Source organism: Syngnathoides biaculeatus, chromosome 8 (genome assembly GCF_019802595.1).
Source record: "Syngnathoides biaculeatus isolate LvHL_M chromosome 8, ASM1980259v1, whole genome shotgun sequence".
Classification (NCBI taxonomy): Eukaryota; Metazoa; Chordata; class Actinopteri; order Syngnathiformes; family Syngnathidae; genus Syngnathoides; species Syngnathoides biaculeatus.
In genome coordinates, this window is record NC_084647.1 from 1,450,684 (window position 1) to 1,468,114 (window position 17,431).

The 17,431-nt window shown below is 41.8% G+C and overlaps 1 protein-coding gene across 10 annotated transcripts in view; it reads right to left on the reverse strand.

Annotated features, from left to right (window-relative positions):
• Window positions 1-8,165: 8,165 nt before the first annotated feature.
• pik3cb (phosphatidylinositol-4,5-bisphosphate 3-kinase, catalytic subunit beta) overlaps window positions 8,166-17,431 on the reverse strand; it is a 79,751-nt gene continuing 70,485 nt past the window's right edge. For all 10 annotated transcript variants that reach the window (XM_061827165.1, XM_061827175.1, XM_061827168.1 and 7 more), the window contains 8 exons: window positions 17,077-17,273; window positions 16,890-16,999; window positions 16,725-16,803; window positions 11,775-11,942; window positions 11,570-11,693; window positions 11,309-11,454; window positions 10,388-10,520; window positions 8,166-9,189 (listed from right to left, as the gene is read on the reverse strand). In XM_061827165.1, coding sequence (XP_061683149.1) covers window positions 9,052-9,189; window positions 10,388-10,520; window positions 11,309-11,454; window positions 11,570-11,693; window positions 11,775-11,942; window positions 16,725-16,803; window positions 16,890-16,999; window positions 17,077-17,273 — 1,095 coding nt within the window. In that variant the 3' untranslated portion in view covers window positions 8,166-9,051. The remainder of the gene's footprint in view (window positions 9,190-10,387; window positions 10,521-11,308; window positions 11,455-11,569; window positions 11,694-11,774; window positions 11,943-16,724; window positions 16,804-16,889; window positions 17,000-17,076; window positions 17,274-17,431) is intronic.

The window sequence follows — 17,431 nt, forward strand, 5'->3', positions numbered from 1 at the left end:
AAATGAGATATCCACTAATTTAAAAAAGAGAGCTTGTTGCTGTACACGAGTCTAGATGTCTCCAGTTTTCTTGGTGTGAAGGCAATAAATTGTTTTCCACACACGACCTGAGGTGTTGGCCTTCGGGTGCCTTTCTAGTTTGTCACGAACCTTGAATGTGCAGCTAGCTAGCCAGCTAGCTACCACGGCCTCGTCTCTAACATCACTGAGACAATCCATAGTACTTTTTATCTGAACCTTTTCTTCATTTAGAACCTCGATCAAAACCTGTCGGTAAGTATATATATTTTTCCAAATTACTTCATTTGTTTTATTTGTGCGGCAGGGTAGAAAGCGTTGGCCTCACAGTTCTGAGGTCCCGGATTCAATTCCGGACCCGCCTGTGTGGCGTTTGCATGTTCTCCCTGTGCCTCCGTGGGTTTTGTCTGGGCACTCTGGTTTCCTCCCACATTCCAAAAACATGCAACATTAATTGGACACTATAAATTGCCCCAAGGTAAGATTGTGAGAGAGGCTGTTTGTTTCTATGTGCCCTGCGATGGGCTGGCAACCAGTTCAGGGTGTACCCTGCCCCTGCCCCTTGACAGCTGGGATAGGCTCCAGCACTCCCCACAACCCTTGTGAGGATAAGCGGCAAAGAAAATGGATGGATGGATGCTTTATTTGTACTTATAGATGTAAAAGTAAGTAGTAGATGTAGTAGTAATAGATGCATAACTGAAATGGGAAAGTGATATGACCGCTCGCACTGTTTTTTGATGCTCGCAAAAATGGAGGAATATAATTAATAATAATAATAATAAATGAACATATTTGAAGTTCTCTACTAATTTCTGACTAGGAAAAATAAAATTACTGTGCTCTTTTTTTTTTTTTTAGACTTTCTTGACTGAAACTGACTTTTGTGATTACTTTGAAAACTAATCTAACAAATCCTCTCTTTGCTCCTCCCCCTTTCTGTGTCCTGATAAGAGGTGTAATATGATTGGACATCCAGGCTTTTAGCATATCAGTAGCACCTCGGCTTAAATATAATATAAACACATGCACATGACAGAGCAGCTACAGTAACTTCTCTCATTCCAATTTGAAACAGAGGACAGTGATTTTGTCTCTGACCACCTAAATGTTTCGTATCGTAACTATAACCAATCAACACGAATTATGATTAAATGCAGGAAATACAGCACGAGGAACCATAATGAAAATTAATGAATGAATGGTTCTTCAGACTATGACCATATGTATTTTTTATATTTACAGGTATTTTCACTTTCGAGATTAAATTAAACAGAGCACCATTCCCTGAATTGTGAACATTTCAGACGTACCATTCAATTTGCAGGTATTTACTTTCATCAGTGTCTCCTGTTGAATATACAGTATGGACAATTTGTAACATTTGATCAAGAAACTGTTAACAACCTGACCTGAACAAGAGAAAGGGATGCAATCTTCACATTCAGCGATGCAAAATTTCTCCAAATCAATTGAAAGAACCTACACAACTTATTAAAAACATAATAATGTGATCTAGTGTTGTCCAAAGACAGCTCAAGATGTAGTCTGTCAGTTTGATTTGCATTGCTAGTGGTTGCTGTGTACTGACGCTTCTACCATACTGAAGTCCATATTGTGTTTACCAGAATGTGTTCTTTTCACACGCTGACATGGTAGCCACAACACCAGATTTCACACTCCAAGAAAGTAAATCGCAAAAATACAGACTCATGCTTGCTGAGTAAGTGCCAGTGCCTGGTGAGCAGCTCCCCCTGAGGTCTTCCCTCCTGGGGTCCACTTAGCACCAGTCTCTCACATCCACCTCCATCCGCTGCTTGTATGCACCCACTATTTTCAGTGGCATCATGCTACGATACTAAAAATTTCCAGGTTATGTCACAAAAAGCTCTTCAGCGCAACAGGGAGGCCTATCACTTCCAATTTTGTTACTATTGAGTAGAACATCCCTAGTCTGTGCAAGACTGCCATCAGACCTGAGAAGTTGGCTGAAGTAAAGGAGGAAAATTTAGAATTTGGTCATGTCAATGGGCTCCAAAATTTCAAGTAATCATGGGCTAAAAAGCTCCTGACACTGGCCATCCATCATCTTAATGCTTGTCCTCATCAGGGTCATGCGTGAGCTGGAATCTAACCTAACTAACGAAAGGCATGAGAAAGAGAATATCCTGGACTCGTTGGACTTACCAGTCGTCCAACGTGTCGCCCATTGTTTACATACTGTAGTTATTTTGTAGAGCTGCTACGTCAAAGCTTTCTCTTAAAAGGGTGTCAACTCATTGAGGACTTTGGGGTGGCCAGTAGCTCTCAATCCCACTAGAGTAGATATGCCTCCGCACATCACATCCTCTCAAGGGATTTGTTTTGGAGAAGAAGCAGTGACGTTATTTGCAGACGGCTACTCAGGCGGGTTTGTGTGTCTATACCAGTTTTACCTGCGGGAAGGAAGCTAATTCTTCGTGTTAGCCAAAATCCCGGCTCATTGTATTGCTGGATATTGCTTGAACACTCGGAAGGATGGATTCACTCTTCACACTTTTCCAAAAGACCCGGTTCGTCATGAAAAATGGATTGCACAGGTGCAAAGGATGAGAGGTTCGTGGGTTCCAAATGTTAGGTAGGTGTGTATTGAGCTATTAAAAAAAATAATAGTTGGGGGGCAGGGGTGACGCAATCCTCTCAGAAGTAACAAAAGATCCGTGTCATACGACTTAAAGTACATAAGTCAGGGGTGCTAAATGTGTCGATGTGCTCAGCCGCGGGCGGCGTTGTTCGTCGTCACTCACGGTCGCGTAGATCGGGCAGTGGTTTGGCCATGTGGAGGAGGAGAAAGGAACCCCCCGCCCACCCCCACACCGTCCACCGGTTTTTCACCTGGCATGGGTCCTCCTGAGTACGCTACGTACTGTTATACATACCGTCTGGGAGTCTGCTGTTAGTTAGAAGCGATCCGCATATCATCTAAATATAGCTCGAAACGATAGGGTAATATTGTCCTGGTCACGTCACTCGATTGTGAGATGTTCTTCAATAAGAGCTTCCGTGTCAGAAGGGGCGTTGGAAAAATCAAAAAATCTCCTTTGTTCCTCTCCCATAGCAGGTGCCACTTTGTGTTTTCAATGGCAAATGTCCCACTGTCACATCTGCTGATGACGTTGCAGGCAATATGGCCACCACTGGGATGTTGAGTGAGACTTCCGCAACTATGTGCATGAATGACTTGCTCTTCGCTCATATTTATTTTTTCGTATAGACATTGAAGTGAAAAATATATGTAATTTTCACAACAATATCAATTTTACAATGTATATGGGGATGTCAGTGGGACTTTAAACTATTGTCCCTGCAACCTGATCCCAGATAAGCGGAAGAAATTTGAGGGATGGATGTGGTGTATAAAAGCAAAATCCCATAAACTCAGTCACTGCAAAATACTTCTGTACTGAACTATATCTAGCATTAAAGAGTCACAAGATGCTCTACATCATAAATGTTTACTTTCCCTCACTAACCGACAGTATGAATAAATTTGCAACATTTTTCATCTTTTAAAGTCACCCAGTTTTGCCGCAGTTTATCTCAGGTATGTCATGCGCGCATCAGCCCGTAAAATGAGCTCCATTCAATGTTCTCTTCATTCAGCACCATCCTGTCTTTTAATAACATCACATCATTAAACTGGGAGATTCCACATCCCAGCCCACATGTGGGTGGAATCCTCCAAACAAGTGAGTCACCATGTGCGCAGCTCCGGAGCTTTCAAAGGCAGACCTGATTATCATGATTATCTAACCAGAAATCCTCTTGGTAATATTGTGTGATTATTACAAGATTTGTAAGGATCGCCTCTTGTTCTTATTGCTGTGTGGCAAATTTACTAAAGTCTGATAAATTACTGGTAAAAGTTTACTTGAAGATACATACTCCTAGAGATTTCAATTAGTCTTGTTCCTGTAATATAGTTTAAATGAAGCAGGTAAAAAGAGGTCATAGTTTATGTCACAATACATATTGATCTCACCGTTTGTTTTGGTTTAGATTCTATTTAGTTTTGTTTCACATTTTCCTGTGTCCCATCTTCATCTTCACCTTTTTTGGTTATTGTGTCCACCTGTTCTCGTCAACAGTCTACCTTGTGTCAACCAATCAGCTCCTCCCAGCCACAAGTCTTGTTCAGGTCTTCCTCATTGTCTTGTCAATTTGTTTGTATTAAGTCCTGTGCTTTCGGTCTCATTGTGTTGGCGTAATCAATGTTTCTCAAGGCATGTTATGTTTTGTTGAGTCTGTCCCTCATTTCTTTGTTACTTGGAAGCTTGCTTTGAGACTTTGGTAATTTAACATTTTCTGGCACCATGATCCTTGTTTGTGGAATTAAATATTGGTTTGAGATTCTGGTTCTCCTTCATTACTTCCTTGCTTCCCTGCACTTGGGTCTTCTTCCTATTTCTCTCCAACACTGAATATCACTAGTCACTCGTAAAATCATGAGTTAGATTCCTGACAGAATGTAGCAACCAATAAAGGACACAGGAAGGAAGCACACAGAATCGCTTGGGACGCCAACGGTCTGCCCCGCAGCACCATCAGGCTCTCGACCAAACCTAATCTCCTCCAATAGAACCTATCAATCTTTCTTCTATGTCCTTTTCAACAGTGACCATGAACAACACTGCTGCGTGTTTGCAGTTCCATACGTGGATATGCAGTACAAGTATGCATAGAGTGATGGAGAATATACAACCAGCAAAAATAGTTGCTTTAGCTCTAGTGGAAGACATTGCAATCAGTGCAATACGGAGAAAATATTCATTCGGAGACAAAGAGGGCTTTACTACCAAACGATGACAACTAGCTCATCACCAGCTTTAGGTTCCAGAGGGCAGTCCTGCTAGAACTGTGCACAGAGCTGCAGCCTGCTTTGAAACACGACACAACAAGAAGCAATCTGTTGTACAGGTGCTGACCATGCTGGGGGTTCCTCGTGACTGGGGCATTCCAGAGGGACCTGGCAGACCTATCGGGACTGTCCAAGTCGACCCCAAGCCCAGTCATACCAACTTAACCTCCACAAATGCAATTAACCAATATTTTAACAAGGTGTCCTGGTTCAATGCACAACTCATACATTCTCTGATTAAGAGCTTGGTTGAAAACACGATGGCACAGAGCGTGATGTGTGGCTTTTTAGTGAGTACACTTATTTGTGTAATTATCCTAAAACCCAAGAGGCTTGGTGCAGCCAACACAACCTGTAGCAGCACACTCTCAAGACAGTTGAAACAATCGTGGACTTCAGGAATTGTCCTTCCCCACAGCTGCCCCTCATGCTGTCTAACTGCTCTGTGTAAACTGTCGGAGGACCTGAAGTGGGAGACCAACATCAACTATATCCTCAAAAGAGCCTAGCAGAGGATTTTACTTCCGACGGTTCTGAAGAAGCACCGCCTGCCACTAGAGATGTTGAGGGAGGTCTACACAGGACTCATCAAATCAGTCCTCTCCTCATCCTGCATTGGACAATCAGGACTGACAGAAAAATCTTCAGTACCTTCCTATCCATCCTTAAGGACCCATACCCTTACCTCGGGTAGGCACTATTGATCAATGCAAATTTAATCAGGAGACATTCCAACAGCTTCTTCCCTGTGGACATATTGCTAGAAGTGAAGTGACTCCCCATCATATGCTATTATCTCAAAAGTATGTATTTTCCAAAAGGTGGTCAATTGTCAGACGAGAGCAGCTCCAATTACCAGAGACAAATTCGTTGTTTATGACATGTGGCAAAGTGAGAACTCTTGATATTAATCCCTCTGATGTGCATTGAGCATGTGCACCCCCAAAATATGATCCCGTTTTCCGAGCATCATTATTACCCTGTGGTTGAAGTTAGTGACTGTTTCTTGCTGGTTAATCTACAGCTTCAGTTCTTTCTAACAAGCTCCTGATTGTCTCTACGTGCAAAGTACTCAAGTTAATAACCACAACATAGCTTGGGTTCTCTTGAAAGGGGTTTGACTCTCTTCCACTCTGGAGTTACCTAAAGTGAGTCCCCCCCGAGCATGTGCGGGCATAATGATTGTCTCCCCTTCGGTGCCTGAACATTAGGATTCACCCCGGTAGACAAGAGGGTACCCTCCCTCCGCCTTCAGGGTGGGAGAACTGGTCATGCCTGTTATTTGTGCCTAAGCACCAAAGAATATCTTGGAGTCCTTGGAAAGTGTAATTGAGGGCTTGCTGGGAACTCCCTTATTCTGCTGGCGGAATCCAACGTTCACATGGGCAACAACCGTTCACATGGGCAACAACCGTGATACCCGTAGGAGCGTAATTGAGAGGAAAAGCACCCCCTCCCTGACCAGAACCTGAGTGGTGTTTTGTTATTGAACTTCTGTTCTTGTCATGAATGGTCCATAAACTCAAAGTTCAGATATGAGAGTCTCCATACATGTGGATAGCACCATGCAATATTAGGCTGGAGTTTGATGGTCGTGTCAGGTTTGATGATCTCAGTATTGCATCTCTCCTTTTTGTAGATGTGGTTCTGTTGACTTCCATCCATTATGCAAGCCACTTATCCTCATAAGGGTCACAGGAAAGCTGGAGCCTATCCCAGCTAGCTTCGGGTGAAAGGCGGACTACATCCTGAATTGGTCGCCAGTCAGTTGCAGGGCAGATAGACACCATCACTGAGCGAGAAATTGATCCCACGCAGCCCGCACCAAAGGCAGGAGTGTGTATCAGTACACCATCAGTGACTCTTCTGTTGACTTCACCAAGCCTCAATCTTCAACTGGCAATGGAGCGGTTCACAAGACTCTCTTAAGCAGTTGGGATTCACCACAGTTCTCAGTCGGAAAAGGATGGAGTTCGAGTTCCAGATCAAGGGTAACATCTCTACCCGTATGGAGTAGTTCAAGTATCTTGGGGTCTTGATTATGAGTGAGGAAATCCCAGAGTGTCATCCTTAGTGGAATCTGTTTCAGTCTGTCATGGTGAAGTTGAAAAGAAAAACTAAGCTATCAATTTACCAATCGATCTACATTCCTACCCTCATCGATGGTCGCAAGCTGTGTGTCGTGAACAACAAAAACAAGATCACATATACAAGTGGCCAAAATGAGTTTTCCTTGCAGGGTGTCTGAACTCTCCCTTAGCAATGGGGCGAGGAGCTCTCTCATCAGACCCTCAGAGTCGAGCTGCTGCTACTCTGCATCAAGACAAGCCAGATGAAGTTGCTCGGGCATCTGGTTAAGATGGCTGCTGGATGCATTATTGGGGTTTCACACAATTTCTTCTTATCCAATATTACTGGCTCCAGGGCACATGCTGCACTATAATCTACTGTTGTATCCCTGGAGAAAACACCCTATGTTTTCTACCCTGGAAATGAAGTATGTGACTTGGTGTTGGTTGCCGCAAATCCAAAACATAACCCATTCTAAAGCTCTTTAAACTCCAACTCTTACACTAAAAAAAAATTTAATTTCATAAAAATGTGATATTTTTGGGATGGTCATCTTATTACATTTGCGTAGCCTCCCCATGCTGCGACACACAAGCCAATCATGTTGCAGTGGGGCGCGTCCTGCATAGAAATTATGTGGGAATCCCAATACTTCCTGGACGCCCCCCTGTTGAGGTTTTCCGTGTATGTCTTACCAGGAGAAGGTCCCAGGGAGACCTAAGTCAGGCTGGAGGGCCTATGTCTCCTGGCTGGCCTGGGAATGTCCTCAGATTCCCCCCGGAAGAGCTGGACGAAGTGGTTGACGAGAGGGAAGTCTGGGCTTCCTTGCTTAAGATGCTGTCCCCGCAATCTGACCCTGGGTAAACCCCAAAAATGAATGCAAATCAAATTCTTTCAAAACTGTTCCGTGTATACAGTACATTGAATTATACACGACCATTTGTATTATTTTGAGGGGACAGGCACTTTTATTGAGGCAGATTTCTTACTGTTCTGAGGCATCGGCATCTATACTAGACTGAAATATTTAGAGTGGTTCAAGATATAAACTATTTTTGGTGATACCATCTAACATTTAAATATTCAATGTAATATTTTGCGTTTGAAGACTAGGACAGAAATTCTCAAAAGTTAAACATTCATGCAATCCTCACAATGTACAATAGACCACAGGATGAAATACAGCCCAGTGGAAAATAACATTTAATTAATAAAACCTATTTAAAAAAAAAAAACAACTCATGTTGAAAAAAAAAGGAAAAAAAGCCTGTACATTTGACAATATCCAGTGTCAGACTGTTGATACATAGTGGTATAAACTATAGTTGATACACAAAAAACATTACAGTATAGGCTTAGGCCTGAGGGCTTTATAAATGTACTGTAGATATGGTTTATGTACTCAATGGATATTGCACAGAACACGCACACAGAGACTGACGCTTGGGGGTTTCACAATAACTCCAAAATAATTGGCCATATAAAGACTCACAAGTGTGGAAAACATTTGTACATTCATGGATAAGGCCAGCAACATCACAGTTGCTTTTTCGTATTTCTCAGTCCATCTGCCATTGGGTGGCAGTCTATTGAAAGGTTTTGGGATAGTAGTAACTGCTTGTTTTGGACTTAATTGGAGTTAGGCACCAAAAAAAACCCAACACAAGCAAACAAAAAAAAAAAAACCATCTCAATTTCTTTTTAAAATGTTCCAGTGTTTAATAGTCCAAACAGTTTTAAGTCAGTCATTTTAAAATGGGAACAGAAGGCTTCTCACTTCCCTTAAAGTCTCATAATCCTGGAGCATCGAGAGAAGGAATCTAATAATAAAAAAATACAATCTGCCCACAAACGGGTCGTTGGGTACACTTTCAGCATCACTCATTATGGACTTCCTGTTGGTGTGATGGTCCTTTAAGGAATCAAGGAATGTGGAAAGGACCTCAGTGGTGTGGTTAGAGCGTGGGCCCATTCTGTTCTAACAAATGTCAAATCCACCACACAACCCAAAAGAGCTAGCGCGGATGAGCCTGTTATGTGGTTGCCTTCAACGCGTCTCTGGTGCTCTAGGAGCGGTTGTCTTTGGCGACATTGTGGGCCATCCAGTTGACTTTGGTTGTCCAGCTCTCCCTCAGGGCCTCATCGAATTTCTGGCGGAACTGTTTCAGTGCCTCCTCGTCTGTTTTGCCCAAAGCCAGGGAATCCTGTGAGACGTGGAGCATGGGAAATAAAGACAAGAGAGGAAGATGTGGTCAAAACCTGGACTTCTCATATTAGTATCTCACAAATGATTAAATAAGGCCATGGTGAAAAGAAAAGTTAAAGAGAAGCAAAACCACAAGAATAAAGTCATAAATACAAGATTTTAGTGTCTTAAATACATTGGAGAAGGATACGAGAAGGAAGGGTATCAGAGGTACAATGGAAAATAAACATTTGGAACATTAACATCAGACTATATCATCAGTATTTGAACTTTGCTGGCTGAGTTACAGAACGAACCAGACAGACAGTGAGAGAGCACCATGCTGGGTAATCCACCACTAATGATTAATTAATTACATTTCCTGCTGATTGTATGGAAAGGAGTGCTAGTTTGTAATCATATGCCAAGTACTATTGAGAAGGAGTCTGTGGCTGCTTGAAAGATGGGTGGCATGTGTTTGGGAGCTGCCGAAATTCATTGGGTAAAAACTGACTTATTTTCTCTGGCATTTTGATTTTTTTTCCACAAGTGACTTTTATGAGGGAAATCTGACATTCATAACACTGACTCAATGCTTGTTTTATAATAAAATAGAACACACTAAAGGCTAGTGCAGCTATGTTTGCTGAAGGGCATAATATACTGTACTGTCCCGTCCAAAGTACTGGAATGGCGAGGTCAATTCCTTAGTTTTTGTTGTATGCTGAACAGTTTTGGTTTTCAGATGGAAAAATGAATGAGAAAAGTTCAGAATATCAGATTTTATTTCAACATATTTACATCAATATGTGCTAAACAATGTCCACATGCTTGGAAGGGTTTGGTGTGGAAGAACTTGAACTGACCCCTGACCCCAACCCATTGAACCCATCTGGGATGAACAACAGATTTTGTGAGCCAGGACCCACAGCAGAGCACAAAGCGGCAACAAAAATATAATACAGAACAGTATTCACCGCCACGTAACAAAAACCTTTACCATTCATACTATCTCTGACACTACCTCTGAAGATACAGTGTAGGTGTGGACAAGTTGAATGCGGTTGGCACAAGGATCTAGCCAATAGATGATGTGCTTTCAAACTGAGGTTTATCCTAATAACTGTCACTTGAATGTTATTGATACTTTACTTATTTCAATTTGGCAGTTTAGACACGTTGGCAAAGGCTGAAAGGCATGAGAGTGTGTGTTTCACCTTGAGGTACTGGATGTCTTTGACTGAAGTGAGCTCAGGCAGGCCAGCGGTCAGCATGAGGGCAAACAGTGTGATGAAGAGGTTCCCGTTCTTCCTCAAGATGAGATAAGCCTCCTCACAGTACTGACGGAAGCTGCCAAATATGCACATTGGAATTTCATTGACAACTGCAATTGGCACAGTTTCCAACTAATGGAATGTGCAATTTTCCAACAGCACCGAATGTGCCAAACTAGTGTGACGATTTTTGTAGACAATAACACAATTAGGGTAAAGTACTTTGCATTTTTTGACATGATTGGTTTTTAATTTTGCTTCCTTACGCCAAATACAAACAATTCCATATGTAATAGCTTTTTTATATAGCTAATGATAAGCGCGCTTGTAAGAATTGAATAGGCAAAATGAATACACTATCCATCCCCTGGCTTGACAGGTTCATAAGATGATGTTCTTGAAGGTTTTGAGGAACTATAAGCTGCATAAAATAAAACATAAAAAGCTGCATAAAGCTGCAAGGGTACTTCAGTCTATTCTGCCTCCTACTGGTAGCTACACATACTGCAGTAGCAAACAGAAGTTACTAGAATATCAATACAGACAAACTTAGTGATCCAAGAAGCCGACTAAATGAAATTACAAGCTAAATGTTGACTTCCCCTTTGGTAGGTTTAAAACGTTCTATTGAAAGGTTCCATCCATTTGCCATAGCATGTGCTCTTAGCTGGACCTTATTCCAGCTGACTTTAACTGAGAGGTGGGGGACATCTAATAACTAAAATAACATCGGTTTAACAGGATTACTACTTAATCTTAAAATGACATATTCAAATGTATAATATGTAAAACACTGTTATGAGATTTGTTTTCAAAAGCCAACAAGAACTAATGTTTTGATAAAGCAGAAAAAGTGGAACAGACCTGCCAAATTTTTCAGTGTAACCAGTTTTGCCCTGCTGTATGACGTGAATAAAGTCGTGTGTGAGGATGAATGGCACACGCTCCCTCTTTATGCCAAACTTGGACTTAAAGTTGCCCAGGATGTGACCGAAGTCTATATGGAAGAGCTGATGGGCAGAAACAAAGAAAAGGAAAGAGCGAGCTCAATCAGCATTGAAACATCTAGTTAATTATTTTATCAGACTATTCACCCAATTACTATAAACACAAAATTTTTCCAACCTGTCCTGTGCTTCGGACCATGATGTTGTCACTGTGGCGGTCCCCGATGCCGAGGACATATGTGGCTACACAGTAGCCTGCACATGACAGTGTGAACTCTTCAATGGCTCGATCAAGAGCATCACTGTTTAAACAACAAATGAGCAGTGTTCAAATAAAGCGCAGACTGTAATTAGAGATAATGCTTCCTATAGCACCATTGTACCCAGAGTTCCGTTCCTTGAGCCAGTTGAGCAGAGCATCCTTGTTGAAAGCAGCTGTGGCTGCAACATTGGAGCTAGTCAACTGGATGTTGGCAATTGTGTTGGCCGATGACACAACTTCAATTAGCCCTGCCCGGTCACCTGTTGCTAGACAACCATATGGTACTACCCTGCATGACATGGAGGGAGAGCAGATTTTAGGATGTTAATCACAAGAAAATATAGTAGAGATTTACCCATTCCCAGCATCACAAAAGTGTAGGCTGCAAATTAAAGTTCACAGATGTTTGCTTTCCAATAGTCTTGGGCGGATGAAACTGATCATTATCTGATCACACTCTACACACATCAGCAATCTCAAAATTGATTATAGGTGGTATGGGATCAATGCATAGCAGCAGCAGCAAGCGCATCATTGTACAGAAGCATCACATTGGGTTTTTAGCTGAGAATGTGTAGTTATGAGTTGCTGATTTTAAATTATTACATCAGGTCACCATTCGCAGCCCCACATATTCGCGCATTTTACTCTCAATGTCCTCCCCGCCATAATGTACCATATCTTCATGGTGCACTTAGAAGTCTTAAATTCTCTCCTAAATAAACGGGACAACTATAAAGTGGCGTTTAAATCGCATTTAAATTGCATTGTTTTCTGTCAATCATTTCTTTAGTTTTGTCATTTGCTAGGTATGGTATTCTGTTTGCTGTGGTGTGATAATTTTAGTTTTGATGTGATATCATGAGTGTGAAGAACATCTTGAGTAATGACTTGCCTACACAGTCAGAGTGTGAGGCAAAGGAACGTAACCCCAGCAAAAAAAAAAAAGGGAACACTGTACGGCATTCAGCGAAGGAACTTTGAGGGTCAGATGGTGGTGGACTTCGCAAAAAGGATGGAATTGGCAGTGGTGAAAAGTTTTTTCCCCAGAAGAGACAGGTACATAGAGTTACCTACAAGAGCGGAGGTAGGATCAGGGTTCAAATGTGGATTCAGACCACGGAGCACTTTTTCCCCTTAGCATCAGTCTATCTTAGATGAGCTCAGGCCCAAAGCGGCTGGAAGCGTTTCTGAGTGTTGTTGATAAATGGCTTTTGCTTTGCAGAGTAGTTTTAGGTTGCACTTAATAAAGTAGCGCCAAACTGTATTTAGTGACGTTGTTCGTGACCCCATGTGGTAATATCCTTTATACATTGATGTCGATTTTTATTGCAGTGGTGCGTGAGGAATCGAAGGTCACAGGCATTCAATGTTGGTTTTCAGCCTTAGAGCTTACGTCCAGTGATTTCTCCATATTCTCTAAACCTTTTGATATTGTGGACCGTAGATGATGAAATCCCTAAATTCCTTGCAATTGTACTTGGAGGGACAATGGCCTTAAACTGTTGGGATACTGTATTTTCAGCCATTTGAGCTATTTTATATTGATCCAACAAGCACTTCTACAGAAAGAGGTAAACCTCGCCCCATCCTTGCTTGTGAATCACTGAGCAATTCAGGGAAGCTCCTTTTATACCCAATCATGGCACCAACCTGTTCCCAATTACCTTGTTCACCTGTGGGATATTCCAAACAGGTGCTTGATGAGCATTCCTCAACTTTATTTATTGACACCGGCCCGAGCTTTTAGAACATGTTGCAGCCATAAAATTCAAAGTTAAAGGGGAAGGCCATTCATTGAAAATAATGTATTAGATAGGTCATGTCATTGGTACTGTAGTTAATGATAATTGGCTAGTTTATAAGCTTGAACATTAAACATGTCTTTGTAGTGCATTCAATCAAACATACCTTGAACGTAATTTGCAAATCATTGTATTTTGTTTTTATTTGTTTCACATAACGTCCCAACAGCGGCACGGTGGGGCAAATGGTTAGAGCGTTGGCCTCACAGTTCTGCGTACTGATGTTCGGATCCCAGTCCTGCCTGTGTGCAGTTTGCATGTTCTCCTCGTGTATGTGTGGGTTTTCTCCAGGCATTCAGGTTTCCTCCGACATCTCAAAAACATGCATGAATTGAAGACTCTGAATTGCCCTTAGGTTTGATTGTAAGTGCAACTGTTGTCTGTCACTGTGAGCCCTGCGTATGGGTGCCAACCAGCTCAGGATGTACCCGCCCTCCTGTCCGATGATAGTCTGGATAGGCATCTGCGACCCTTATGAGGATAAGTGGTTCAGAAAATGGATGGACAACGTCACAACTTCATTGTAATTGGGGTTGTATATTTGGAAGTGTGTCGTAGAAATGTAGAGGTTTACACTTTTATATATATATAAAAAAAGTGCCATCAATCAAGAAAATTTGGGGAAAAAAAACAAAGGACCCCAAAAGTTTTCTCGCCTACGTGAGTTATTTCCAGTTCACTCATTGTGACTGTACAGCATTGTGTGCAACTGTATGCAGCACAATGTGTAGACATCCTTGTTATTTTGGTGATCAGTGCCTCCACAAACGTGGAATCTGCTGACACTTTGCTCTAACGAGCTTAGTGTTGATTGTTCATATCTATGACAGCAATAAACAAACTAGTGTGAAAAAGTCTGGGCAACAGCAAAATTCAAACTTGAATCAGATGACTGTGACTCAAGTCAGACTTGAGTCATGAATTTGATAACTTTAGACTCAACGTCTTGCTCATCAAACCAACAAAATTGGGAATTGAAAAAAAAAAAAAAAAAAATCAGCTCAAAATTTTCAGTTCACAACTGTTTTAAACTGAGTGTCATGGACAAATCATCTACTAAACTTAATGAAAGACTCTCCCCATAATTCATATGTACAATAAACCCTCCAAAGTGTAGTAATATTATTATTACATATATTTTGGATATTGATTGAAAAAAAAAATGAAAATAAAGAACATTTATTTTAAATCAAAGCAAAATCTGGATATGTGCCAGCTTTCACAGCCAGATCTGGAAGAAAAATTCTTGATCCTGAACCCCTGACGTAACCAGTGCTTAGCATTACAGACCATTCGTTCTAGCTAAGCCAAGATGCCGACGTTTTCTGCACCAAACTGCAACAAAATTGAGAAAACGCACCCATATTTGTGGGGTCAACCTGACAGGATAAAGCTATGGCTGTCACAGTTGAGGCTCGTTCATCAGCCGGGGAAATTTGCACGCATCTAATCATTACTGGTTATTAGCCACTTAGTTATGCCTCTCGTGCTGGTACTGTATAAGCAACAACATACTTTATGAGGCGGCACGGTGGTGCAGCTGTTCAATCCTGGACCTCCGTGTGTGGAGTTTACATGTTCTCTCTGTGTCGGCGTGTGTGTAACCTGCCTCCTCCCCATTGACATGTGGGATTGGCTCCAGCACTCCTGCGACCATCGTGCGGCTAAGAAAATGGATGGATGGATATATACGTGTAAGCACACAACACTTCCCAGTTTCTATTCATGGCCATGTGCGTGTGCAAACCCTAGCAGGACCTGGCCTCTGCCCATACCATCAGAAGCACCAAAACCTGCATTGATGTCCATGCCATCACAGTGCTTGACTGGCAAGCCAACTGGCCGGATCTAAAACCCATTGAGAATCCAAAATCAAAGGAGAACTGACGGCAAGCAACAAGGAAAAATGGGCTTCCATAAGCCCCGGGCAATGCCACAGGTGATGACCACAGGCACATCCAGGCAGTGATTAAAGCAAAGTGATGCCCAGCCAAGTAGTGAAGAAATATTGTTTTGAAATTACCCCATTTTGATCAATGTGACCCTAATTACTTTTTTTTTTTTTTCTACAAAAACTGAAAAATAAATGCTGCGTTCTTCACAGTGTTGAGATTTTTTTGAATGCCTTATTTTGTGGCTTTTATGAGCTGGAAGGCAAAATTATGTTTATTGTTTAAATTGTGGGCCCTGAATCTATAATCTATGGAAGTTTAACGTTTTGAATGGAATCATGGAAATACATGTTTCCATGATATTCAGTTTTTTTTGGAGAGGCTCTGTAGATCTTCTTCTTCTTTTCCTTTCGGCTTGTCCCATTCTGAATAAAACACACACATATACAGTGCCTTGTGAAAGTATTTGGCCCCCTGGAACATTTCAATCTTTCGGAACAATTAAGGCTTCAAACAAAGATATAAAATTCATTTTTTTTGTCAAGAAAGAAAGAAAAAAGAAAGACAGACAGACAGACAAGCAAGGAAGCTGTGATGAGTAATAATTGAAATAGGACAAATATGAACAGCCCGATGGCTCTAATGAGGATAAGTGGAACGGAAGATGAATTAATGAACTAAATATGAACAGCAGAGAAGATAATTTGTAAAAACCACCAAAATTATCAAACATACGGTCGCTATTTATTTATAAGATAAAATTACATCAGCTTCATACAGTGCTTTTCTAGATCTTTTTCCGAAACCAATGAGAAGCAAAAATCTAAATTGCTAATGTAAATTTTAATGCTGAGCTCGCATTCTCGTGGCTGTATAACGTAGGTGTTATATGCACTAAAACTCATGCTGCATATGCATCTTTATAAAAGTGTCCAAATCATCTTCCCTTGTGAGGAAGACAACAAAAGCACTTGTGTGTCTGTGGCCTTGGTTCGGATGAAAAGATGGTGTGTGCGTATTTGCATGTGTGTAATAAAAGTTGATGTCAAACCAGCACAGGGGATGCAATTGCTTCTCCTCCTTTCCAGCCAGATACCAGAGGGTAGCCCATTCCTTTCGAGAGCACGAGCAAACAAGGTGACAGACACACACACATGCACGCGCGCACGCACGCACGCACACGCACGCACGCACGCACGCACGCGCACGCACGCACGCACACGCACACACACACACACACACACACACACACACACACACACACCACACCACACACACCACACACACACACACACACACACCACACACACACACACACACACACACACACACACACACACACGCAGACAGATTCACATACATGCACACACTCACCTGAGATCTAGATTAGCCTCCTTCCATAGCAAATCCATTAACCTCAATATCTGCAGTGTCAACATATCTTGCCTTAGATCTGAGGGGGAAAGCTAAATGAGAAAGAAAACTGACAAGAAATAATATGAAAACTGACAGATTTAATAACCCTGCCCCATCTCGTACCATCCCCATTCTTGAAGATGATTCCCAACGTGTCTCCTGCCAGCAACTTGTTGTTGTAAACAATCCAGAGTGGCTTCATCTTGGAGTCCATGTAGCGACACTTTTCCACACTGACAAATCAGGATTGAGCATGTTCAAAAAGTGACAACTTGACACTTTGGCCCACATTCCTAGATTGTTATCTCACTTCATGCCTGACAGCAGGATGTTGGGATTTAGAGGAGAGTGGAGGTCAGACAGAGTCTCTGAGTAGCCACTCTGCCGAAGGCAAGTCATCATAGCCTCCTTAGTCAACATTGCCTCCTTTGTCTTACCCCGAGCATTCTTCATGGTTCCCAGCTTGATTAGCTCATTCACTGATTTTAGCTTACTCAGGGCTTCCACCTAGTTGGAAAAGATTCAAAAATGGCTTTGTTGTTTCACATTTGCATTACTTTTAATAATCAGATAAGTCATTATTTAAACAGTAAATAATTGATTCCGACTGCTATTGAACCAAAAAATGTTGATGGCATGCATGTTCTCCCGAATCACACAGTCAG